Source organism: Phocoena sinus, chromosome 1 (assembly GCF_008692025.1).
Source record: "Phocoena sinus isolate mPhoSin1 chromosome 1, mPhoSin1.pri, whole genome shotgun sequence".
Lineage (NCBI taxonomy): Eukaryota > Metazoa > Chordata > Mammalia > Artiodactyla > Phocoenidae > Phocoena > Phocoena sinus.
In genome coordinates this window covers 105,449,954-105,475,644 of record NC_045763.1, presented here as the reverse complement: position 1 = coordinate 105,475,644, position 25,691 = coordinate 105,449,954, and the positions used below count along the sequence as shown (strand labels likewise).

General features: G+C 39.4%; 2 protein-coding genes across 4 annotated transcripts in view; one reads left to right on the top strand and one right to left on the bottom strand.

The window, feature by feature from the left end:
- The window catches only part of WDR3 (WD repeat domain 3), a 40,435-nt gene extending 36,363 nt beyond the window's left edge, over window positions 1-4,072 (bottom strand). The window contains exons 1-2 of one of the 2 annotated variants that reach the window (XM_032628577.1): window positions 3,973-4,072; window positions 318-525 (exon numbers count right to left, since the gene is read on the bottom strand). In XM_032628577.1, the coding sequence (XP_032484468.1) occupies window positions 318-488 (171 nt within the window). In that variant the 5' untranslated portion in view covers window positions 489-525; window positions 3,973-4,072. Of the gene's footprint in view, window positions 1-317; window positions 526-3,637 lie in introns of both variants that reach the window. The other variant, XM_032628586.1, reaches the window with a different exon arrangement.
- A 41-nt stretch (window positions 4,073-4,113) lies between these two features.
- The window catches only part of GDAP2 (ganglioside induced differentiation associated protein 2), a 67,824-nt gene continuing 46,246 nt past the window's right edge, over window positions 4,114-25,691 (top strand). Inside the window, exons 1-3 of one of the 2 annotated variants that reach the window (XM_032628600.1) lie at window positions 4,114-4,305; window positions 12,229-12,471; window positions 13,411-13,550. In XM_032628600.1, coding sequence (XP_032484491.1) covers window positions 12,296-12,471; window positions 13,411-13,550 — 316 coding nt within the window. In that variant the 5' untranslated portion in view covers window positions 4,114-4,305; window positions 12,229-12,295. The remainder of the gene's footprint in view (window positions 4,306-12,228; window positions 12,472-13,410; window positions 13,551-25,691) is intronic. The other variant, XR_004349394.1, reaches the window with a different exon arrangement.

Sequence of the window (25,691 nt, the reverse complement as noted above, 5' to 3'; positions counted from 1 at the left end):
CTGGTAAAGTAGAGAAAAACAAACATGTTGGGAATAATGATTACAAATAATTACCTGTAAATATCACTACAAATAAATACCCAAGAGGTAAGCTCTTTCGGTTGTGGTTTTCAGAATACAGTATAGAAGAGCACAATAGAATGTGATACTTGGCTATCTGGACCCAAAGGAAAAAAAAAATTTCTAGAGGCACACACATTAAAAAAAAACATCTGTGCGTGACAAAGTCTGTGCATGACAAAGCAGAGCTCTCCCACTTCTGCCTCCACCCTTAAATACCCATAAATCAATATCAACCTAGGTGATTTCTCGCATACCTTCTCTCCTTTCCTTAAGTCCCAGATGAAAACATGTTCACAGGCTGGTACTGCCACGTAGCGTCCTTTTTCACCACGAAGTGTCACAAAGACAATATTACCCTTCTGGCTGCCAATAAGGCCAAAGACTGCACTGGCAACATAGCGTAGGTACTGCCTGGTGAGCCCCATGTTCTAACATCTGATACCACAAGTGAGGCAGCTGCACCTGCAAACAAAGAAAACTGAGTTCTTGGGTTCTGCTAGGCTGGCAAACACCGACTGCATATCATGTAGTTAAAAGTACATGACCTGTGGTTGCTTAACCTTCATTTACTTTGAATATATTACTGACATAAAATACCCAGACATCTCCATTTTTTATTCACTGCTGACTCAATGTGTAATCTCTCGTCAAGTTTCGGATTGGTCACACTGTCATGGCCACCTCACAAATTCTGACATGTAGTCCCAATGCAGCTTAACAATTTGCTTCTGCCCATTCAACTACCATCAAAGTTTTTACATGGAGACGGACAGCCTGAGACTGAAAATATTTATTGGTGAGCATTTATTGTAAACCTACTAATAATGAGACAGGCGCTGATCTAGACGCTAGAGATACGGTGTTGAGTAAAACAACATCCCTGATCTTGTGGCACTTACCTTCGAGCACAGTGGCTCTCAAACTCCAGAATGTATCTAAAGCACCCAAGGAACTATGAAAACAAATTGCTGGGAACCACCTACACCGCACATCCCCAGGGCCTATTTCTGATTCAGTAGGTCTGGGGTGGGACCCAAGATTTTTCATTTCTAACAAGTTCTCAAGTGATGCTGCCGCTGCGGTTCCCCGCTTTGAGAACTACTGTAACTAATACGTGCAGGTATGCCCTGGATTTCCAAAGCAGGGCAGCCACCTGCCCTTGGCGCACTGTTTTTCAAAGTTGCCATAGTTTTTATGTAACCGAGCAGGACACTACAGGGCCTTCCCAGGTCAGGCACCACCGCCGCCCCCCACCCCTCGCCCCCCGCCCCTGCCGCACCATGTCCTCCACCTGCCTCCCGTTAGTAGAAAACCTTTAGCCTCCTAAGCCTTTCCTGAGTTCCAAAGAGCAAATGTAATCAGAGAAGTGAGAAAATGCAGAAACAAAGGAATCAAGCAAGACAAAAAAAAATTGTTTTAACCATTAAACAAAATCAAGGATCTTTAGGTTCCTCCTCAAGGGCTATGGAGATAATATTCTGAACCATATCCTTAAGCTGTTTTGCAGATACTGAAACCCCAACCAGGTGGAAGAAGTTAACCGAATGCTGACCACCAGCACGTAGACTCCAGGCCAGTTGGAACTAGGTTGATGGTGTTGACTCCCAATTACCTCACCACCAACCAATCAGAAGAATGCCCACCAGCTGATCACATGCCCCACCCCCTCTCCCTCACCTTGACTTGAAAAACCTTTCCCTGAAAGCCAGTGCCGGGGAGGGGTGTCTTCTGAGCATTAGCTGCACTTTCCTTCACCACAACCCGGTGTCAGTAGACTGGCTTGATTGCCCACAGTGGGGCGGACCCAGCTTTGGTTTTAACAACTGCACTAAATCAAATTCACTGAAAACACTTGGTTACCATAAGAGACAACTGGTGAAGGAGATAAATTAAGCTTGTCTGTTCTTAATATGGAAACGTGAAAGGTATTCCCCCAAACACCAGTGCAGCTTAAAAAACACAAGAATACTAAACAGAAGTTACAGCCTTCTTCTGGAGCTGTTTTTGTTTGTTGCTGTTGTTGGTTCAGTTTGTTTTGTTTAACGCTACAGGGTCTCTTTCTATTACAACCTGATGTTTTAGTCTACTTTAACAGGAAAATATTCAATGCCTGTACTAATATTTTCTTTTAATGACCACTTACAGGCCTCATTTTTCTTCTCCTAGGAACCAACATAAAGCCAGTTAAAAATGAAGGGAAGATAATATTAACATGGCAAAAACGCTCTTCACCTGGGCCATTTGATCAATTCTTTACCAATTCATCTTACTCCTCTGGCCCCAGCCCCTTAACTGTAATTGTTGTTCATGGTAGTCTTCCACCATCTACCACAGTATTTTCCTTGGAGACTTCATACAGCATGCCTAGGCCCAGGACGCACCACATCCCTACTTCCAGTCCGGCCTACATACCTGAGTACTAACTATACAGCTCCAAGAGTTTATTAGACATCCCCATCCGAACACCTTGCAGTATCACATTTAACGTGTATAAAACCAAGCCTACCTTGCTTCCTGAACCCTACTCACTTTTTTCTGAGTCTCCAAGCCATTCAGGCTCAAAACCTTGTAGTAACCTTTGGCTCATTAGTATTATTTAAGCAGCCAATACTGAAAGAGTGCTTACTATATGGTAACTGATACATTAAAATATATATAACTGAGTAAACATATGCAGTTAATTTCATATTTATTAATCGGATTAATCGTAATTAATTGAATTAAGTGGGTTAATACATGTGAAGTGCTTAAAAGGATCCTTCAGTTACCTTGCAAGATAGGTACTATTCTTATCCCTATTTTACAGACAAGGAAACTAGACACACAGACATGAAATAGCTAGCTCAAAGTCATTCAGCTGGTTTTAAGTGCCAAAGCCAGATTACAAACCAAACTCCAAAATTTCCTCTTTTAACCACTAAACTATTTCTCTTTGCCTCCGTCCTCTCTTTTGTCAGAAACTTCTACCTGTTTCTCTGAAGGAGGATCCTTTTCTCTTTCCACTACTTTCTGTTCCAGCTCTTTATCACTGGGTTCCTGCACTATGTAGCACCTCCACCTCCATGTTTTTCATTCTTTTCTTTTAAAAGTCATTAATACTACCTGACTAATCTTTTCAAACGCACTAATCCTACCCCAAAACCCTTTAAGAGCTAAACAGTGTGCAGTTCGCAAGAACTCAACCTATCTATTCCTCTTTAGTTCTCGCATAAACTTTTCTGTCAGGCTAGCTGGTTTCCCTCTTTGTCCTGTCACCTGCCTTCTTCAAACTGTTCCTCCCACTTAGAATGACATACATTCGCCCGTCTACCTAAGTGTTACCCTCTGAGGCCCACTTCCTTTGGGGCTAGTCCAATTCTCGAAGCTTTTTCCATTGCCTCAGAACTTTAACGATCTTCCATACATCTTGGTACTGGTCACTTGTGTCTCACATGCATGTTGTGTATATGACGCTTTTCGGAGAGAGCTCACGCCCTAACCTTCCGCTATGCCCCTACCATCCCTGCTTCTTAACCCACAGCCCCCGAAAACATGCTTCTATGATGCGCTGAAAGGCTGGACCGCCGGAACAGACCTGTCAGATGTCCCTAAACCAATTCTTCAGTCAGGAGAGGGTGAAGTGGAGGTTCCGCACACCCACCACGCTGCCAGACCATCCTCAGGAGAGCCCTGCAGGCGCCGGGTGAACTAGCTCAACACGGCATGCGCCAGCTTCGGGTGTCCGCGGCCAGCTTCCCAGGGACGGCGGTGGGGCTCCCGCAGTGGCCCAGGTGCCCCTCCACCCTCGAGACCGTCCCCAAATCCCCCTGCCTCGCCCGCTGCTGGCACCAGGAAGGCCTCAGCCAGGACCAAACAAACCCGAGGAGCGGAGCAAAAAGCGCTCGGCCGCCGCGCGCCTTCGGTACCTACCTGGGCCTCCACGAGGCTCCGGGCTGGTTGGACCCGCCCGTGGAACCCACCCCTTCCGGGTCCGCTCAAGGAGCCTCTTCCGCCCGACGTTCCCTTTGCCTTCTGGGGGAAATGACGTAAGAGCTGGGCTCTGATTGGTGAGCGCTGGCCGGGAGCGGAAGGCGGTGTTTCGCCTGCCAGGGCTCCTGCGGCTGGTCTTTCCAGCCTCCTGCGACTTTGGCTGCTTTACCCGCCGAGCTCCTGGCAAGGCTTGTCAGGGGATGCCGCTCGGCCGCTTTCCACGAGGAACTTAACCCGCCGTGCCTACCTCCCGGATGGGACCGCCGGAATGCTGTGAGAGGCGGGACAGAGGCCGGGAAGGAAGGCGGGGCGGAGCGGGCCGGGGGCGCGGCGGGAGGCGCACGGGACTCGGCCAGGGCTGGGGGTGCGGGCATAGAGGGCTGGTTTTGTCAGTTCTCCGCAAAAATGAGCCTGGCGCTCCCGCCTCCGCTGTTGGTCTTGTTCCTCTCGCCTGAGGCGCTGTCGGGGAGAAGTTACCCACCAGAAGATAGAGGATAGGCAGACCCAGGCACAAGGGACAGTGGTGCTCTAGCCCCTGGGGAGGCGCGCGTCCTGGGGTGCAGGAGTCGAGTTTGTGTGGTCGCTCGTGTGGACTGGGCGTTTCACGGACCGAGAGCTGCTCGAATCAGGGCTGGGTAGGCGCTGAGCCCAGGATGCTGAGTTGTCTGGATCTCCGCAGTCCCTGGAGTGACATTGGTCTGGCTTTTGGTTTCCGCTCCTTGGTCGCCGGAGGGGGAAGTGAACAGGGCTGACTCCTCCTTGCTTGGTAATTGAGGCTTTAGGTGCTCTGTCACCAAGTGGGAATTAGCTATTCTTTCTTGCAGTTTTGTCCGATTTTATTCTTGGGCTGCATAAAAGTGTTTAGAAAGGAGTTCTGATGTCTGTAGCTGTGGAAGATTAAAGCTAACATATAGGTATATAAAAGAAATAAGTCTGTGCCTTCAAGATAGCTGCAGCCAGCTTAGAAAATGGAGTTTTATCTATATTACCTGATTTTCTTCAGGCGTTTCTTGAGTTTTTAAGACATGTTCACCTAGTCTGCCATATTCAAGTAAATGATAAGAGTAGAGAATGGATATGATCAGGCTGTAAATAGATGTAACAGTGTAGGTGTTTGAAACAAGCCTGCGGTGGGTTGGATGAATGAGAAGGGAGGAAATTGTGGCAACAGACTTACTTCAGTTAAGTTTGATGGGGAAGGGAGCATTTAGGTGAGCGTGTATGGCTAATATACGAAAAAATGTGTATATATATGAGGAAAAAACGTGCTTTAGTACATAGTCTAGATTCCATCTCGGTGACACCCCTTGTATTACCTGATTCTAAGAAAGTTATTTTACAGCTGTATAAACTGTAGACAACTGCTGTCAATACTAAATCATTTTATTTGTAGACATGAAAATTCTACATGTCTTTTAGAGGTTGAGTGGAAGTTTTGCCTCACGTACATTCATTTCAGTATTCCTGATCTATTAATGAGCCCAATTTTGGGACTCCCTTTATCAACCATCTGGCTGGTACCTTTGTGAGTTAAATAAAATCTTGAACCATGTTCACTTCTGTATTAGAATGAGTCATGATTTTATCTTTAAAAAATTAATTTAACATTATTAAATATTATGGGAAAGGACAATCACAAATGGAAAAAATAATTTTGTTTTATTTATTATTATTATGTTTTGGCCGCATCGTGCAGATTACCGGATCTTAGTTCCCTGACCAGGGATCGAACCTGCACCCTCTCCAGTCCTAACCACTGGACCGCCAGGGAATTCCCAGAAAAAATAATTTTAATGAAAGTTGTTGTAAGCATCTTCGATTGAGTGCCAAGATAATGCATCTTATAACTTCCCAATGCACTACTTCAAGAGCATAACCTTAGTTTCTTAAGTTTCAGAATTGCTAAATGTATTAATTTTATAATTGAAACATAATAAAGTTCTTTTTTTTTTTTGGATTCAAAACTTTAACAATAAGTTCTGCCTGATTCTGCCCTGTCTTGAACAATAAAAGTCTAATCCCTCTAACCAATCCAATTAATCATATAAAGCACTATTTGGAGGACTTCGTAAACTAAAAGATGACAAGATTTTGAGGAAAAAAAAGATGAACTACAGGGTAATAAGAACTGTTATATACTCATTACTAATTTGAATTGTAAAAGATACATAGTGGGTTCTCTTTATCCTCATCTAGGGAGGTACTGAAGATAACCCTTAAGATAGTATGGCTAAGGAAATAGATCTGATTCTGCAATCTTCTGTTTGTTACATGTAAACTTTGAGATCCTGGGACGTAAATGTCTTGCTTCAGGAGCATTTTTACTAAGGTTTTGTGTTTGCTTATGAACCTGTTCAAAATACAGGACTGATCAATTGATTTTCAGTGGAAAGTCCCGCTCCTCTTTAATGTTATCCAAAATTCTGGCTAAAGCTGTAGATTATTGTAGCCTTCCCCTCCTCCTTTCCTTACCCGAGCACTCTGTATTCTATCACTGGGATTCCTAATTTGAGTCTGGGAAACCCCTCAGATTTTTTTCCAGACCTGTGCTTGTATGAGCTCATGTAGTCACAATTTGGGTGATGAAAAGGTTTTTATATTTCATGCAATTCTCCAAAGGGTCTGCGACTCCAAGAATGTTAAGAACCACTGTTCCTTAAGGATCAGGGATCAGATTTTCCTGCCTAGCTTCGCTTTGCTGCTCCATTTACTTTATTGCCAAGGTGTGTGTGTTGGGGGAGGGAGAGATTTAAATCTCTTTTTGATGAGAAAAATACATTTCTGTTTAGAGATGGAGCTGAAAAAGAATTCATTGTTAAATGCCATGACACTTTCATATAATGCCATTAAATTTGCTCTACAGTAAGAGCTCTGAACATTACCTATTACTCATTTAACACTCAGTATCTTGTGTGTCACAATGACTTTTAAGATCTTGGAAGAAGATCCAACAAACTATACTGACAAGATGTGGTTGGACATATAGGAGAACTACCAGCGTGTACTGTCAAAGAAGATAATAGAGTTTCAGGGAGGGAATAATCAATAGTGGATGCAGCTAAAATTTGATTAGCTCTTGGACTTGACATTTAGAGAATTATTGTTGACCTTGAAAAAGCAGTTTTAGTATTGTTATAGAGATGGAAGCAGAACTGTAGTGGGTTGAATAAATGGAGGAAAAGGAAGTAGAGCTGCGAAACAGATTACTCTTAAAGTTAAATGGTGAAAAGAGGAGTTTGTTGGTATTCTGAAGAAACGGGGTAGGGAAAAAATTTGAGAGTAAGAGACTCGGGAAGGAGAGATCAGGTGTAGTGAAGGGATACTTGATGTTATTACATTCTCTTAGAGGAAAGCTAGTCAGGTGCAGTAAAATGCTTAAATGAAGGTGATTTGGCAGGCTTAAAAGTGTGGAATATACCCAAAAATCACTTGGAAGTTGGAAAGAGTGAATGAAGATAGAGACATTTTGAGTTGGAGAGAAGTTAAGATAATTTGAACAATGACTTCTCTTAGAGCATCAGGAAAAGAAGGAAGGCAATGTGATATGATGTAATGGAAATGGCACAGGTTTTAGTGCCAGCTGGTCTTTGATTTGGATCTCAAGGTACCACTTACTAGTTCTGTTACCTTGAGCTGATAATTGAACCTCTGGGTCTTGGTGCCCTCACTGTAAAAGAAGTGTTCTGATACCTACTTTGCAGGATTATTGTAAGGATTAGAAAGCATATTTGTAACATATCTAATACCCTGTGGTTCACTGTAACTTCCACAGTTGGCCTTCTTTTGTTCCTTTAGTGTCTTAGGCTCTTTCCTGCCTTAAGGCGCCCAGATGTACCTTTCCGCAGCCTGTAAAACTCTTCTACTTTTGGTCTCAATTCTCACTATCTGGAAGAGACATTCTCTGCCTCTTCAATTTAAATAGCTCCACTCTTCTTTGTTGTAGGACACTTATCACAGATTTTAACTATGTATGTATTTCTACGATTATATCTTTGTGTGATTTTTGTGGAGCTATCTCTTCCATTAGACAGAGACTCAGCACTTAGTGCTTGAATGAATGAATGCCTGGGACATAATAGGCAAATAAGCATTTATTACCTCACAGTTTTTATGGGTGAGGAATTCAAAAGTTGCTTAGTCTTGTGGTTCTGGCTCAGGGTTTCTCATGAGGTTGTGGTCAAGATGTCAGCTGGGGCTGGAGGATCCAAGGTGATTCATTCCCATGTCTGTCAGTTCATGCTGGTTGTTGGCAGGAACTCTCAGTTTCTCCACACAGGGGCTTTTCCATGAGCTTCATGAGTGTCCCCATGTCATGAGAGCTCACTTCCCCAGAACAAGCAGTCCAAGAGAGCATGGCAGAAGCCACAATATCTTTTATGATCCATCCGTGGAAGTCACACACTGTCATTTCTGCAATATCCAGTTGGGTACACTAGCCAGCCTTATTCATTATGGGAGGCATCTACACAACGGCATTAATATCAGGAGGCAGGTATCATTGAAGGACATCTTGGAGGCTGTCTATCACAGATGCTGTGTGGAATAGCATAGAGTCATCCAAGAATGACTCAAAACAGTTTTCTCTTAGTGTTGATGGAGGGCCAAGCTAACATAGGAAACCATGTATTTGTTTTGACAGCAGAGAGGATAACTTCTGATTTTTTTTTTTTTCCCTACTGGCACAGGAGCAGATCAGAGAAAACAGATGTAGGCTTGATCTAGGTGTTAGGGATTAACAAGTCATTACAAGGGCAGACATTGAGATAAGTAAGAGTGTATCTTAATTCACCAATTTGTTTATCTGATGCTCGTTAGAGAGTCTTTGACAGTGAGTGTCTTGGTCTTTGCCACACATGAAAACATCTCTTTATCTCAACAGTGGTGCAGGTGACTTTCACATTGGCTCTGAGAAAGTTATAACTTTTATTGTGCCTTGCTTGATGCCAGGTGCTCTGCTATGCAGTTTTTTTTTTAAAGATTCTTTTGATATGGACCATTTTTTTAAGTCTTTATTGAATTTGTTACAATATTCCTTCTGTTTTATGGGGTTTTTTTTGGTTTTTTGGCCGAGAGGCATGTGGGATCTTAACTCCCCAAGCAGGGATCAAACCTGCACCCCCTGCATTGGAAGGCAGAGTCTTAACCACTGGATCACCAGGGAAGTCCCTGTTGTGCAATTTTAATACAGATTATATCATTTAATTCTCACAATAACCATAGTAGTACATTACTCCTATTTTAGAAATAAGAAAACTCTGGTTTAGAGTCAAGGATAATATGTTAGGTGGTAGGTCCTCAACCCAAACTCAGGCCTTCTGATAACGGAGCCCAAGCTTTTACCATTCTGCTTCTGCCTCAAAGTGTAATTGCATATGGAAATATTTACCTTAAAATACTAAAGAAACCGGATTCAAAATTGTACGTGCCTTATCATTTTACCTATCACAGAAAAAGGTAGGAACTACTTTTTGGTATCTTTCAAATGTTCTGTAAGTGAGTATTACTAAGAATTGGAAGGAAAAGTTATTTTAAAGAAGTGATTTAGCCCTGTAATTTGACATTCAAGTTTGCAAAATGAAAACTAAGTTTGTTTTTAATGGACTTTTTAGTATCATGGTTAAGAAATTTCAGCATGAGTTGTCACCAAAAACCTGTGGATAATTTTTTGAAATTATGAATTTCTGCAGGGTGTCATTCCGTTGAGCTCAAGGCAGTTCAACCATAGACAGTGAATGTAGCCTTCACTTGTACTCTGTTCAGCTTGTCCAGTTCCAGGCTGAATACTTGTGAACTGATCAACAGGACTCGTGGTTGCCTCTAGTTTCAAAGGCCAATTGGATGGACTAAACACCAACTTCTAGATAAAATTAGTTTATTTATTTCAAAATAATATCAAAGGAGTACTTAGTAACAAATAAGAATAATCCTCCGATACAATTTTATCCTGGTATGATCTACAAGGCCTTTCTGAAATTGTTATATAAATGAGCACATTTCCTACCACACAGTGTTGGTGCAGGAATTAGAATATTGTGTCAAATCCATCGTTCATTCCAATTAGTATCCCATGTCTCTCAGCAAGAAACAGCAAGATATTAGATATAGAAGGGCATGCTTTTTCTCCTTGACTCTTAACAAACATGAGGATCATACAGAAAAGCTTCTCAGGAAGTTCACATACCAGCTGTCATTCCTTAATCATCTCTTTGCTCTCATGTATGTTCAGTGTTACCAGCTATCTCCAATTTACCAAACCGACTAATTAGTTCTTAGTCCTTACTCAACCTTTCAGTAGTATTTAACCCTAGATGATCCCTCTTGAGCATTCTGTCTAAAGTTACTTTCTTCACTTGGCTTTTAGGGTACCACACTTTCCAGATCTTCCATTCCTATCAATGCTTTTCTATCTCTTTCTTAAACTTTTCCTCTTTCCAGCCTCTAAATTTGGCCTTAGGACTGAGTCCTTGGATCTATTCTCCATTTGCATTTTCTCTCTTGGTGGTCTTAAATACCATCCATATGCTGAGACTTCCAAATTTATATGTTTAGCCTGACCTCTCCTCTGGGCTCTAGCCTCATGTAGCCAGCCAATTGTATGTTTGATATACATACTTGGGCATATAATGGGCATCTCAAACTAACAAAAGGAAAACATAAGGAAAAAAATACCTTGATAATTACTCCACCTGCAACCTACTCCAGTCTTTTCCTTCTCTATAAGTAGCATTACCATCTATTTAATTGCTCAAGCAGGAAATCTAGGAGTAACCTTTGATTCTGTTCTTTTCCCTCACCCCCTCAGGTGCATTTAGAAAGTCTTGTTGACCCTACCTTCAAAATTCATTCCAATTCTAAGCATTCCTCACCACCTTCATCACCATCACCTAGATTACTCCAATCGTTTTCTACTGGTCTCTGCGTTTACTCTTGCCCCCACTCAGTTTCACTGTAGCTGGAGTAATCTTTTCAAATATTTATATTAAGTCATTATCCTTATAGGGACCCCCTAATAGCTTACCCTCATTTACATTGAGATCTAAACTTCTTATCATGGCTTACAAACTAGATCATCTGGCCTTTCCTTGGCTCACCAACCTCATCACCTGCTACTCATTACCTAGCTCACTGTACTGTAGCCAAACCAGCCTCTACGCTCTTCTGGAATAGACCAAGCTCCTCCCTGCCCTTTTGGCCTTTGTACTTGCCATTCCCTCTGCCTGACGCACCCTCCAGAGCTTCACATGGCTTGCTCTCTCTCACTTTATTTAGCTCTCTGCTCAGATAGAACCTTTTTCTTATAATACTCACTGCCTCCAGTCGTTCTGTTAGATACCTGCTTGCTTGTTTGTTTATCGTTTTTCATCTGCTTTCAAGGAAGCATCAGCTCTCTAAGGGTAGGGACTTGCTCTGTCTTATTCACTGTGTGTCCCCAGTAACTAGAACAATACCTGACACATAATAGCTGCTTATAAAGATTTATTGAATGAACGAATCTACCATTTTACTGAAATAGCTATCTGACTTATTGCCAAATAAAGTATCATGTTAAATTTCCCATGAGTTTCTGTGACTTGACACTACGTGTCTTCCTATCAACCCTTCTCTTCTAATTTCTACATTTCTGTACAACCAACCTTATACCACACTGGTGTCTCATATACTATATTCTATAAATTTTCAAATCCTGTTAATTTTTCCTTTGTATGTTGCCTCACAAATCTATGCCTTCCTCTCCATCTGTTTCTCTACATAGTTCAGACCTTTATCTCTTACTACCTGATTGCAGTAACCTCCCTGCTTCTCATCTTCCGTATTAGACTGAACTTTTTAAGTTGTTCATATTATCTTTGTATCTCTTGCAGCACCTGACACTCCCCCTACCCCGCCAATAGCAGACACTCAATGAATGTTGAATGAATGGTCCTGTGTTTCTGGAAAGTAGAATTGATGGGCCGTGTGATTATTTAAATGACTGTAATTCTTTGAAAATAATTTGTGTTTAAATAATCCCTCTTCCTGTTTAAAAAAGCCGTAGTAATTCATTGTACATTTGACTTTTTAATGGACTGTTTAAGTGACTATAATCACACAATGTACTATTGGAGCATTTCACAGCAGAGTTTTGTTTTTTACTCTAATAGAAGTAAAGTAATACCTGTGCTTCTCTATTAAAATGATTCTTTCTTTTCTCTTAAGCTGAAGTCTACAGTGAATATTGAATTGCTGAGGAATTTGGGAAAAGACAAGCTGAAGTTCCCATTCCATGGATCCCTTGGGTGCACCTTCCCAGTTTGTGGATGTGGATACACTACCAAGCTGGGGCAATTCTTGTGAAGAACAATTAACTACTTCTGATACTGCAGCTGAAACCTATCAGGAAGAGACTATTAGATCACCTTTTCTTTACAATAAGGATATCAATGGAAAAGTGGTTCTCTGGTAATTCCTTGGTTAAATCATATCATGATATAATAATACTTTCTCATAATTTCTTCTAATTTCTTTTTTTCATATTTTTTTCTAAACTCTTTTTTGTGAACCCTTGCATTATTGAAATATTACTTTGCATACACATTTACAGCTTTATTGAGACTTAATTAACTTACAGTAAACTGCATATATTTAAAGTGTACAGTTTGGTAAATTTTGACATGTATACACCCATGAACCCATCACCAGAATCAAGATAGTGAATATATTTATCACCCCGGAAGTTTTTTTGTGTCCCTTGGTAATCCCTCTCTCCTGCCCCTCCCTGCCTCAACATCCCCAAGCAGTCATTCATCTTTCTGTCACTATAGATTAGTATGCATTTTCTAGAGCTTTATATAAATGGAATAGTGTACTCTTTTTTTAGTCTGGCCTCTTTCATTCAACACAATTATTTGAAAGTTCATCTATGTTGTTGCATGTAGTAGTAGTAGTACATTTCTGTTTTTAAAAAAAGCTTTAGAGATGTAATTCATATACCATACAAATGCACTAGTTTACATTGTACAAGTCAGTGGCTTTTAGTATATTCACAAAATTGTGCAGCCGTCACCAGAGTCAATTTTAGAACATTTTCATCACCCCAAAGTCCTGTTCCCATTAACTGTCACTCCCCATCTCACACACATCTCTTATGTAAGAAGCAAAGGAATGACATGATGGTTTTGTGGGTTTCAGGGTTACAGCAATTGTGTTCAAGATGTATCTGTGATGCCATATTAGCCTTTCTGAATCAGGAACAACTTTTTACTATTGCTTAAGCTTGTGAACTGGTAAAACCAATGTTGTGGAGGGAGTGAAGATAGAATGTTTTGAAACAATTAGAAACTAGCTTTCTTATATGCCTCCTCTTCCCCACACTTGCTCTTATTTATTTATTTTCCTCAGGAAAGGAGATGTGGCATTACTGAACTGTACAGCTATTGTAAATACCAGCAATGAAAGTCTTACTGATAAGAATCCTGTGTCAGAAAGTATCTTCATGCTCGCAGGGCCTGATTTGAAGGAGGACCTCCAGAAACTTAGAGGTGAGTGAATTTTCTTAGGTATGTTAGTGCTTAGGAAACATTTATTTTGATGTTTGAAGAAGTATGTTTTGCGTGTAAGTGAGAAACTAAGTAGATGTAGCTCTTCTGTTGTTGTTAAAACTAAATAAATACAGCCTTTGAAAAACCTATAATGTGTTAGAAGCTGAGTACTGAGACTTTACTTGGTAAAACCCCTCTGTCGTGTTCCTGAATTTTAAAATGACAGTCATCATAGCCAGTTAGATTTCTGGTAACATTTTCTTGGCTGTATAATGTCTTGCACCGATAAGCCTTATAAAACAACTATTCTTTATCTAAACTGAAAATTTTTTATTGAGTTATGATATTGACAGAATTTTTTTATATACCTCCTGGACATAGAGTGTCACACTTCTGAAATGAAATTGACTTACTGGTAAAAACCAAGTGTGTTCTGGGTTAATTCTGTACTTTCTTTTTTTTTTTTTTTTAAACCAATACATTCTTCTTCTGGGAATATTTCTTTGGAATTGGAGACAGGAGGAGTCTTGTTTGTTCAGAATCTTGTTTACCTTATTTGCATTTATTTTCTTAACTTACCAACCTCACAACTTTTTGTTATTATTATTTGTGTGTAAAGGGAATATTGTGAAATTCAATTATCCCATTTCATAAAAAGTATTTTTGAAATACAGCAACTTTTCTTAAAATGTAAACAGCAAATCCCACCTATATAAAAAATCTTCGTTTCTTAGACTTCTACAAACAATTGGTTTTTAACCTAATAAAGATATTAGAATTTGAACAGGATCATTTTTAATGCTGACTATGAAAGAAGAGATGAAGAGAGAAGAATTGTTTATCTGATCAAGAAACTGAACTTTGTGAGGGTAGATGTGGGAAAAAGCCCTCAGTTTAACTAGAAACATGATGCCATGAAGAATATGTAGAAATTATAATATGTATTAGAGATAATACTGAGAAGTTCTTTGATATAAGTAACAGAGAAACTGGTCTGGAAAAATTCCTAATGAGCACGCACGCTCACTTACACCTTAGAGCTGGACTTATGAATTAAAAAAATATAAAATTTAAGTATACAAAATAAAAACTCAATTTTTAGCAGCATATGTTTGGAGGGTCTCCAAGCTGGGGTTCATATTATAACTCTGTCCTTTACTAACTGTGTTACTTAGGACCAGTTACTTCACCTCTGAGCCTGAGTTTCCTTATCTCTAAAATGGGGATGATAATAGTCCCTATCTTAGTTCCTGACACATAACAAGAGCTCAATGAGTATTTGAGGATGGAAAAAATTAATTTCATGAAGAATAAATTAAATTATGGACATTAAGTGCTAGGCACATCCTCAGTGTTCAGTGTTATTGCTGGTGCTGGTTACACTCCTCAGTTGTATTGCTTAATGAACCAGTGCCACCCTGAAGAGAGATTATTAAGGGTGCACTGAAGGGCTGAGTACTTAATTCTGTCCTCTTTTTACATGCTTAACAACAACTTAGTAAATGATTACAAAGTATAACTTACCAAATTTGTAGATGATAAAAAGTTGGGAGGATTTATAGGAGACATTGGATGATAGACTAAAGATTTTGAAATATCCGAACTGACTGGAAGTATGAGCCAAAGAAATGAAAAAATCAACAGGGATGAATATAAAGGTCTTGCAGTAAGTTGAAAACATTAATTACCCAAGTTCAGGATGGGGAAGCCCAGTCTGACAACACTTTTTATATAAGAATTTGCTTTCTTAGTAAAATGGCATTATCATCTCCTCCATTTTTCATGCAAAAAAACGTTAGCATTAACACGTTCCTCTTCCTTATTCCCCACATAAAGTCAGTCATCAAGCCCTAAATAGGTCTTGAATCTCTCTGTATTACCACCACCTCCAGCCTAGCCTGTGCTGCGTCATCCCCTGCCTGGACTACGGCCATTGCCTCCCTCCCAATTGGTCTCCTACAACCATTCTTTACTTGAATCTGTTTTCCACATGTAGTAAGTATTTGCTTTTTAAACTGTAAATCCCTTCTCATTACTCCCCTGCTTCAAACCATTTAGTGGCCTCTCATTACACTTTAAGTCCTAACTCCTTAAACTGTTCTCCAAGTTCTTGCAAGATCTCACTCACTTACTTCCAGGTCCCCTTTTACCTTCCTCAATGTACTTGAACCAGACTGATCTCTCATTGCCTTGTCATCCAGCTCCTTTTCAATTTTGCATGTGCTGTTGTTCTTTCTCTCAATTCTTAACTCTTAATCTTAAGTCTTTGCTTATATCTCTTCCTCAAAGTGCTACTTCCTTTTACTTCAGAATCGCTCATGGTATATGCTCCCAACCTGTGGTACTTCTCTTTGGTGCTCTTAGCACAATTGTAATTTTGTAAATTGTTTATATAATTATTATGTCCCCATTAAACTTTGAACTCCTTGAGGTCAGGAACCATATGTCTTATTGGCCTCCATGTTCCCAGTACCAAGTATAGTAAAGGCATCCTTTCAGTAGCTGATAAATGAATGAATAGAAGTTCCCTGGGATTTTAACTGACTAGACTCCGAGATGATAATGCATCATTTCTACTGAAAACACTAACAGTATCAGATGCTTCATTGCACAACATCACAAGTGAAGGTTTGTAATCAGCTTAAAATAAACTGTTATATTTATCAGATGTTTAATGTAAACCTCATGGTAACCACAAAGAATAAAACCTATGATAGATACAAAAAAGATAAAGAGAAAGGAGTTAAAGCATACCAGTTTAAAAAAAAAATTAAAGTAAGACAGCAAGAGAGGAACAAAGGATAGGAGACTTAAAAAAATACTCAGAAAACAATTAACAAAATGACAGTAATTATCTATTAATAATTATTTTAAATGCTAAAGGACTAAATTCTCCAACCAAAAGACACAGAGAGGATGAAGGATAAAAAAAGAAAAAGAATCCAACAATATGCTGCCTACAAGAGACTCACTTTAGCTTTAATGACATATACAGGCTGGAAGTGAATGGATAAAAAAAGATATTCCATGCAAATGGAAACCAAAAGAGAGTAAGAGTGGCTATACTTACATCAGATAAAATAGACTTTCAGTCAGAATTGGTCACAAGAGACAGAGATCACTATATGGTCCAGGGGTCAATTCATCAAGAGATTATAACAATTGTAAATATATGTGCACCCAACATTGAAGCACCTAAGTATTTAAGGCAAATATTAATAGAACTGAATGGAGAAATAGATGGAAATACAGTAATAATTAGGGACCTCAATACCCCACTATAAATATTGGATAGATCATCCAGACAGAAAATTAGTAAGGAAACAGAAGGCCTGAATAACACTATGGTCCAAATGAACCTAAGACATATACAGAATATTCCATCCAACAGCACCAGAATATACATTCTTCTCAAGCATACATGGGACATTCTCCATGATAAATCATATTGGGCCAGAAAGCAAATCTTATCAAATTTAAGAAGACTGAGGTCATGTCAGGAATCTTTTCTAAGCACAGTTGTGTGAAACTAGAAATCAGTAACAAAAAGAAAATGAAAAAAATCACAAATATGTGGAAATTTAACAGTATGCTCCTGAAAAACTACTGGATCAAAGAAGAAATCAGAAGGGAAATCAGAAATTATCTTGAGACAATGAAAAGGGAAATACAACATGCGAAACTTATGGGATGTAAAAAAAAAAAAGTTTTAAACCAGTTCTAAGAGAAATTTATATCACTAAATGCCTACATTAGAAGAAAAGAACAGCTCAAACAACCTAATTTTAAACCTCAAGGAGTTAGAAAAAAAAGGTCAATCTAAGCCTATAGTTAGCAGAGGGAAGGAAATAGTAAATATTAGAGCAGAAATAAAAGAAATAGAAACTAGAAAGACAATAGGAAAAAAGCAACAAAAAGAGTTGGCTTTTAAAGAAGAGAGACAAATGTTTAGCTAGACTAACCATGGGGAAATAAAGGACTCAAAATTCTAAATGAAAGTGGAGATATTACAGCTAACACCATAGAAAGACAAAAGATTATAAGAGACTACTATGAACAATTATTTGCCAACATATTGGATAACCTAGAAGAAACAGATAACTTCCTAGGAAACATGCAACCTAACAAGACTGAACCATGATGGAACAAAAAATCTGAACAGACGAAAGGAGTAAGGAGACTTGAATCAACAATCAAAAACTTTCCAACAAAAATAAGCCCACAACCTGATGGCTTCCCCGGTGAATTCTACCATACATATACATATAGAGAAGAATTAATACCAATTCTTCTCAATTTCTTCTGTGAAAAAGTTGAAGAGGAGTGAATGCTTCCAAATTAATTTTACAGGGACAGCACTACCCCGATACCAAAGCCAGATAAGGATGCTACAAGAAGAGAGATTCAAGATGGCAGAGGAATAAGTGGACATGGAGTTCATTTCTCTCTACAGATGCATCAGGAATACATCTGTAGATGCAACAGTTCTCACAGAACACTGGCTGAAAACTAGCAGAAGACCTTGGACACTGGAAAGGACTATAAAGATCCCTGCATAACTGTGTAGGATGGAAAAAAGAAGGGAGAAGGAGAAGGAGAGGAAGTAGGACAGGACCTGCACTCTGGGTCGGGGGAGCTGAAGCAGAGGAGAGATGCCCGAATTCAGGGAAACCCCCTCTCCGACGGGGAAATCGATTGGGACAGAAGGGCAGCATTTGAGGCTGTCAGAAGAAGGTGAAGCGACCAATCTGTGGCAGACGGGACAGAGTGAGAAGTACACAGATGGTCCATACCTCAGCCCTATGTGCCCTGGACTGGGACATGTATTCACAGGTGTGCAAGGGGGCTGGGAGCTGGTGCATGGGGATTGGAGAACAGGCCCAGAGTGAGAACTGCTGTGGGCTGTGGGGAGACGGACTGAGGGGACAGGAGGGAGGAAATCTGCAGCAGGGAATGCCTGTGGAGGAAGACTGGACTGCCATGGAAGCAGGGCGCTATTGCTGAGTCACAAGAGCGGGGAGGAGCCACCATTGTAACCTCTCTCTCCCTACATGCCAGTGCCTGCTGATGACAATAAAAGAAGCCCACTCAAGGCTGGCTCTGTGCGCTGGCTGCCAAGCAATAAACAAAGCCCCATGAGAGCTGACCCTCACGTGCTGGCTGCAGGGCAAAAAAACCCTCTCAGGGCTGGCCCTTGCACACCTGCTGCCGGGTGCCAGAAAAACCCTGGCCAGGGCTCGCCCTCATGTGCCTTATGCCGGGCGCCAGAAAAGGCCCTCACTACGACCATATCTCTTGTGCCTGTGGCTGGCAGCTTCCCTGTGCATTTGGGGCTGTAAGGGCTCCCGTGATCCAAGCAGTCATACCACCTCTGCACCTGGTCCTCACGGGGGCAGACCCTAGAGCTCCAAGGCAGCCTCAGGACCAGACTCCTGTGGGTGGACCACGCACAGAGGTGGGAATGAAACCAGAGCTGAACCCCTGGGACGGGGTGACTAAGGAAGATCAAAAATCTTTCCATCAGCTGTACAAGCTGCAGACTAAATCCCTGCAATCAGCTAGGTAGATTCTGCATCTAAGGAATATCTGAGTAGACAGTGAGTGTTCCCACAAATGAAAATGGTCTAGCTCTGGCAGTTGTGGACGTTGGGGGCAGCACATGCAGGAATTGGGCCAGATCAGAGTCTGAGTGGTGCCCACAGGGCCCACAGAAGGTCTAGAGACCAGCCCAGAGGCAAAGGAGAGCCTCTTGGGGAGGTGGAGGTGGGCTCTAGCTCACGGCATATGCAGGACACTTACAGCAGAGATGCCAGGGACACATAATTATTGCTATTAATTTCATTATGTTTTGATTCATTCTGTTCTTGGTTCTAGCTTTTTTTTTTTTGGTTTTTTTTGGTTTTAGGTTTTTTTTGGGTTTTTTTGTTTTTTACTCTTTTGGGATCTCCATGTTTTATAACATATTTTTACTTTCTATTTTTTTTATACATTTCTGTTTTTACTTTTCTGTGTTCTTTTCCCTAATATTTTTCCTTTTTCTTTTTCTTTAATAAATTTTCCTTTTTTTAATGTATATATTTCTGTTTCTACTTTGCTTTTCTGTTGTCTGTGTTTTTTCCCTTTTTATTTTATTTTATTGTTTTTTTTTAATCATTTTTATAAGTTCTGTTTCCTTGCTTTATTCTTTAGTGGTCACACTGCTTTGGTTTTGTTTTTAGGTTATGTGTTTTTGTTAGTTTTAATCCTAATTGTTTGATTTCATTTTTGAGTTCTTCTGTTTGTCTGGTTGTTCTGTTTTTGTTTCTTTTATGTGTGTTTGTGTTCCTTGTTTCTCTTTTTGTTTGATTTTGTTTTTACCATTTCTCCAGGGTTTTGTTTGTCTTTTTTTTTCTAAAATATACTTTCTATTTTTTTATATTTGTTTCTACATTGTTTTTCTGTTGTTCTGTCATCTTTCCCCTTTCTCTTTTTCTTTTTTTATATCATTTTTGTCAGTTCTGTTTCTTTGCTTCATTCTTCAGTTGGCACTCTGCTTTGGTTTTGTTTCTTGGTTTTTGTCACCTTTCTTCTTAATTGTTTGATTTCATTCTTGGGTTCTTTTGTTTGTCTGGTTGTTCTCTTGCTATTTGATTTATTTGGCTCTATTTTTCTTTCTTTTGTGTGTGTGTGTGCTTCCTTGTTTCTGTTTCTGATTGATTTTAATTTATAGCATTTGCCTGGGGTTTTGTTAGTTTTTTTTTTTTTTAATCCCCTTTATTGCTGGGATGAGTGACTTGTGGGGTCTTGGTCCCACGACCAGAAGTTGGGCCAGAGGCTCTGGAGTGGGAGCACTGAGTCCAGGGTGCTGGAACACTACAGAATTGCCGGCTCCAAGGAAGATTAATCACTGAGAGATGTCACAGAAGCCTCCATCTGAATCCAAGACCCATCTCCACCCAACTGCCAGCAGCTCCCAGCTGCTCCCAGCAAACAACAAACAAGACAGGAACACAAACCCACCCATCAGCACACAGACTACCTAAACTCCTACTAAGCTCACAGACACCCCAAAACACACCACCTGACCTGGCCTTGCTCATCAGTGGAAAAAAGACTCAGCTCCACCCACCAGAGCGCAGGCATCAGTCCCTCCTATCAGGAAGCCTACACAAGACACTGGACCAACCTTAACCACTGGGGGTAGAGAACAGAAGCAAGAGGAACTATGATCCTGCAGCCTAGGGAAAGGAGACCTCAAACACTGTAAATTAGGTAAAATGAGAACACAGAGAAATATCTTACAGGTAAAGAAGTAAGGTAAAAGCCCACAAGACCAAATAAATAAAGAGGAAATAGGCAAACTACCTGAAAAAGAATTCAGAGTAATGATAGTAAAGATGATCCACAATCTAGAAAATAGAATAGAGAAAATACAAGAAACGTTTAACAAGGACCTAAGAGAACTAAAGAGCAAACAAACAGTAATGAACAACACAATAACTGAAATTAAAAATACTCTAGAAGGAATCAATAGCAAAATAAATGAGGCAGAAGAACAGATAAGTGAGCTGGAAGATAGAATGGTGGAGATAACTGCCGCAGAGCAGATTAAGAAAAAAGAATGAAAATGGAGGACAGTCTCAGAGACATCTGGGACAACATTAAGCACACCAACATTCGAATTCTAGGTGTCCCAGTAGAAAAAGAAAAAAAGAAAGAGTCTGACAAAATATTTGAAGAGATTAGAGTTGCAAACTTCCCCCACATAGGAAAAGAAGTAGTCAGTCAAGTCCAGGAAGCACAGAGAGTCCCATACAGGATAAACCCAAGGAGAAACATGTCAAGACACATATTAATCAAACTAACAAAGAGTAAACCCAAAGAAAAAATATTAAAAGCATCAAGGGAAAAGCAGCAAATAACATACACGGGAATCCCCTTAAGGTTAACAGCTGATCTTTCAGCAGAAACTCTACAGGCCAGAAGGGAGTGGCAAGATATATTTATAGTAATGAAAGGGGAAAACCTACAACCAAGATTACCCAGCAAGGATCTCATTCAGATTGAACAGATAAGTTAAAACTTTTACAGACAAGGAAAGGTTAAAAGAATTCAGCATCACCAAACCAGCTTTACAATAAATGCTAAAGGAACTTCTCTAGGCAGGAAATACAAGAGAAGGAAAAGTCTTAACACAAACAAACCCAAAACAATTAAGAAAATGGAAATAGGAACATACATATCGATAATTACCTTAAGTGTAAATGGATTAAATGCCCCAAACAAAAGACACAGACTGGCTGAATGGATACAAAAACAAGATCCATATATATGCTGTCTACAAGAGACCCACTTCACACCTAGGGACACATAAAGACTGAAATTGAAGTTATGGAAAAAGATATTCCGTGCAAATGGAAGTCAAAAGAGAGCTGGAATAATAATACTCATATTAGAAAAAATAGACTTTAAACTAAAGACTACTACAAGAGACCAGGAAGGACAATGATCAAGGGAGCAATCCAAGAAGATATAACAATTGTAAATATCTATGCGCCCAGCATAGGAGCACCTCAATCCATAAGGCAAATGCTAACAGCCATAAAAGGGGAAATCAACAGTAACACAATAATAGTAGGTGACTTTAACACCCCACTTACACCCATGGACTCATCATCCAAACAGAAAATAAATAAGGAAATGCAAACTCTAAATGACACATTAGACCAGATGGACTTAATTTGATATTTATAGGACATTGCATCCAAAACCAATATAATATGCTTTCTTCTCAAGTAGACACAGAACATTCTCCAGGATAGATCACATCTTTGGTCACAAATCAAGCCTTGGTAAATTTAAGAATATTGAAATATCAAGCATCTTTTCCAACCACAATGCTGTGAGACTAGATATCAATTACAGGAAAAAAAACTGTAAAAAATACACATGGAGGCTAGACAATAAGCTACTAGACAACCAAGAGATCACTGAAGAAGTCAAAGAGGAAATTAAAAAATACCTAGAAACAAATGACAATGAAAACACAACGACTCAAAACCTATGGGATGCAGCAAAAGCAGTTCTAAGAGGGAAGTTTACAGCAATACAATCCTACCTCAAAAAACAAGAAAAATCTCAAATAACTTAACCTAAAGCAGTTAGAGAAAGAAGAACAAAAAAACCCCAAATTTAGCAGAAGGAGAGAAATCATACAGATCAGATCAGAAATAAATGAAAAAGAAATGAAGGAAACAGTAGCAAAGATCAATGAAACTAAAAGCTGGTTCTTTGAGAAGGTAAACAAAATTGATAAACCATTAGCCAGACTCATCAGGAGAAAAAAGGGAGAAGACTCAAATCAACAGAATTAGAAATGAAAAAGGAGAAGTAATAGTGACACTGCAGAAATACAAAGGATCATGAGAGACTACTACAATCAACTATATGCCAATAAAATGGGCAACCTGGAGGAAATGGACAAATTCTTAGAAAAGTATAACCTTCCAAGACTGATCCAGGAAGAAATAGAAACCATGAACAGACCAATCACAAGCACTAAAATTGAAACTGTGATTAAAAATCTTCCAATAAACAAAAGCCCAGGACCAGATGGTTTCACAGGTGAATTCTATCAAACATTTTGAGGAGAGCTAACATCTGTCCTTCTCAAACTCTTCCAAAATATAACGGGGGAGGAACACTCCCAAACTCATTCTATGAGGCTACCATCACCCTGATACCAAAACCAGACAAAGATGTCACAAAAAAAACTACAGGCCAATATCATTCATGAACATAGATGCAAAAATCTTCAACAAAATAATAGCAAACAGAATCCCGCAGCACATTAAAGGACCATACACCATGATCAAGTGGGGTTTATCCCATGAATGGAAGGATTCTTCAGTATATGTGGATCAATCAATGTGATACACTATATTAACAAACTGAAAGATAAAAACCATAGGATACTCTCATTAGATGCAGAGAAAGCTTTCGACAAAATTCAACACCCATTTATGATAAAACTCTCCAGAAAGTAGGCATAGAGGGAACCTACCTCAACATAATAAAGGCCATATATGACAAACCCACAGCCAACATCATTCTCAATGGTGAAAAACTTAAAGCATTTCCTCTAGATCAGGAACAAGACAAGGTTGCCTACTCTCACCGCTATTATTCAACATAGTTTTGGAAGTTTTAGAGCAATCAGAGAAGAAAAAGAAATAAAAGGAATACAAATTGGAAAAGAAGAAGTAAAACTGTCACTCTTTCCAGCTGACATGATACTATACATAGAAAATCCTAAAGATGCTACCAGGTAACTACTAGAGCTAATCAATGAATTTGGTAAAGTAGCAGGATACAAAATTAATGCACAGAAATCTCTTGCATTCCGAAGACTATAGAGACTGAGGTTCATGATATTAGAGATGAGAAGGAGGAAGACAATATATTAATGGTGTAAAGCAATATGGTTATTATCCTAAGGATGGCAGTCGGCTGTTTGCCATTTAACTGAATACAAAGTAGGAAAATTGGGGTCTACGATACAGAATGGTGAGTAGAGGACAAGTAAGTTGTTCCCATGATATTTGCACACACTAGACTCTTGCTGCATTAGTTGAATGAAAACATACATGAATTAATGAGCAAATGTGGAATAATTTCCTAGTATTTATGTTTCTTGAACATTGTGTTATTACTGAGAGGGGTTGAAAAATTCTTTTATCTGGTGAAATGAAAAGAACAGAGATGTAATTAAAGAGGGGCCTTAAACTGTCAAAAAATTGTAAAAAAACATTCTTTCTCCACAAAAAAAAAAGAAATCTCTTGCATTCCTATACACTAACAACAAAAAAATCAGAAAGAGAAATCAAAGAAACACTCCCATTTACTATTGCAGCAAAAAGAATAAAATACCTAGGAATAAACCTACCTAAGGAGGCAGAAGATGTGTATGCAGAAAACTATAAGACACTGATGAAAGAAATCAAAGACAATACAAACAGGTGGAAAGGTATACCATGTTCTTGGACTGGAAGAATCAACATTGTGGAAATGACTATACTACCCAAAGCAACCTACAGATTCAATTCAATCCCTATAAAATTACCAATGGCATTTTTCACAGAAGTAGAACAAAAAGTTTTACAATTTGTATAGAAACACGAAAGACAATGGAGAAAAGACAGTGTCTTCAATCAGTAGAGCTGAGAAAACTGGACAGCTACATGTAAAAGAATGAAATTAGAACACTTCTAACACCATACACAAAAATAAACTCAAAGTGGATTGAAGACCTAAGTGTAAGGCCAGGCACTGTAAAACTCTTAGAGGAAAACATAGGCACAACACCCTTTGATATAAATCACAGCAAGGGTTTTTTTTGACCTCCCCCAGAGTAATGGAAATAAAATAAATAAATGGGACCTAAGGAAACTTAAAAGCTTTAGCACAGCAAAGGAAACCATAAACAAGACAAAAAGACAGGTCTCAGAATGGAAGAAAATATTTGCAAACGAATCAACTGACAAAAGGTTAATCTCCAAAATATAGAAGCGGCTCATGCAGCTCAATATCAAAAAACAAACAACCCAGTACAAAAATGGGCAGAAGACCTAAATGGACATTTCTCCAAAGAAGACATACAGATTACCAACAAACACATGAAAAGATGCTCAGCATCACTAATCATTAGAGAAATGCAAAGCAAAACCACAATGAGGTATCACCTCACACCCGTCACAATGGCCATCATCAAAAAATCTACAAACAATAAATGCTGGAGAAGGTATGGAGAAAGGAAACCCTCTTGCACTGTTGACGGGAATGTAAATTGATACAGCCACTATGGAGAACAGTATGGAGTATAGTTTTCCTTAAAAAACTAAAATAAGTACTACCATATGACCCAGCAATCCCACTACTGGGCATATACCCTGAGAAAACCATAATTCAAAAAGAGACATGTATCCCAATGTTCACTGCAGCTCTGTTTACAATAGCTAGGATATTGAAGCAACCTTTGTGTCCATCGACAGATGAATGGATAAAGAAGATGTGTCACATGTATACAATGGAATATTACTCAGCTGTAAAAAGGAATGAATTGAATTATTTGTAGTGAGGTGGATGGACCTAGAGTCTGTCATA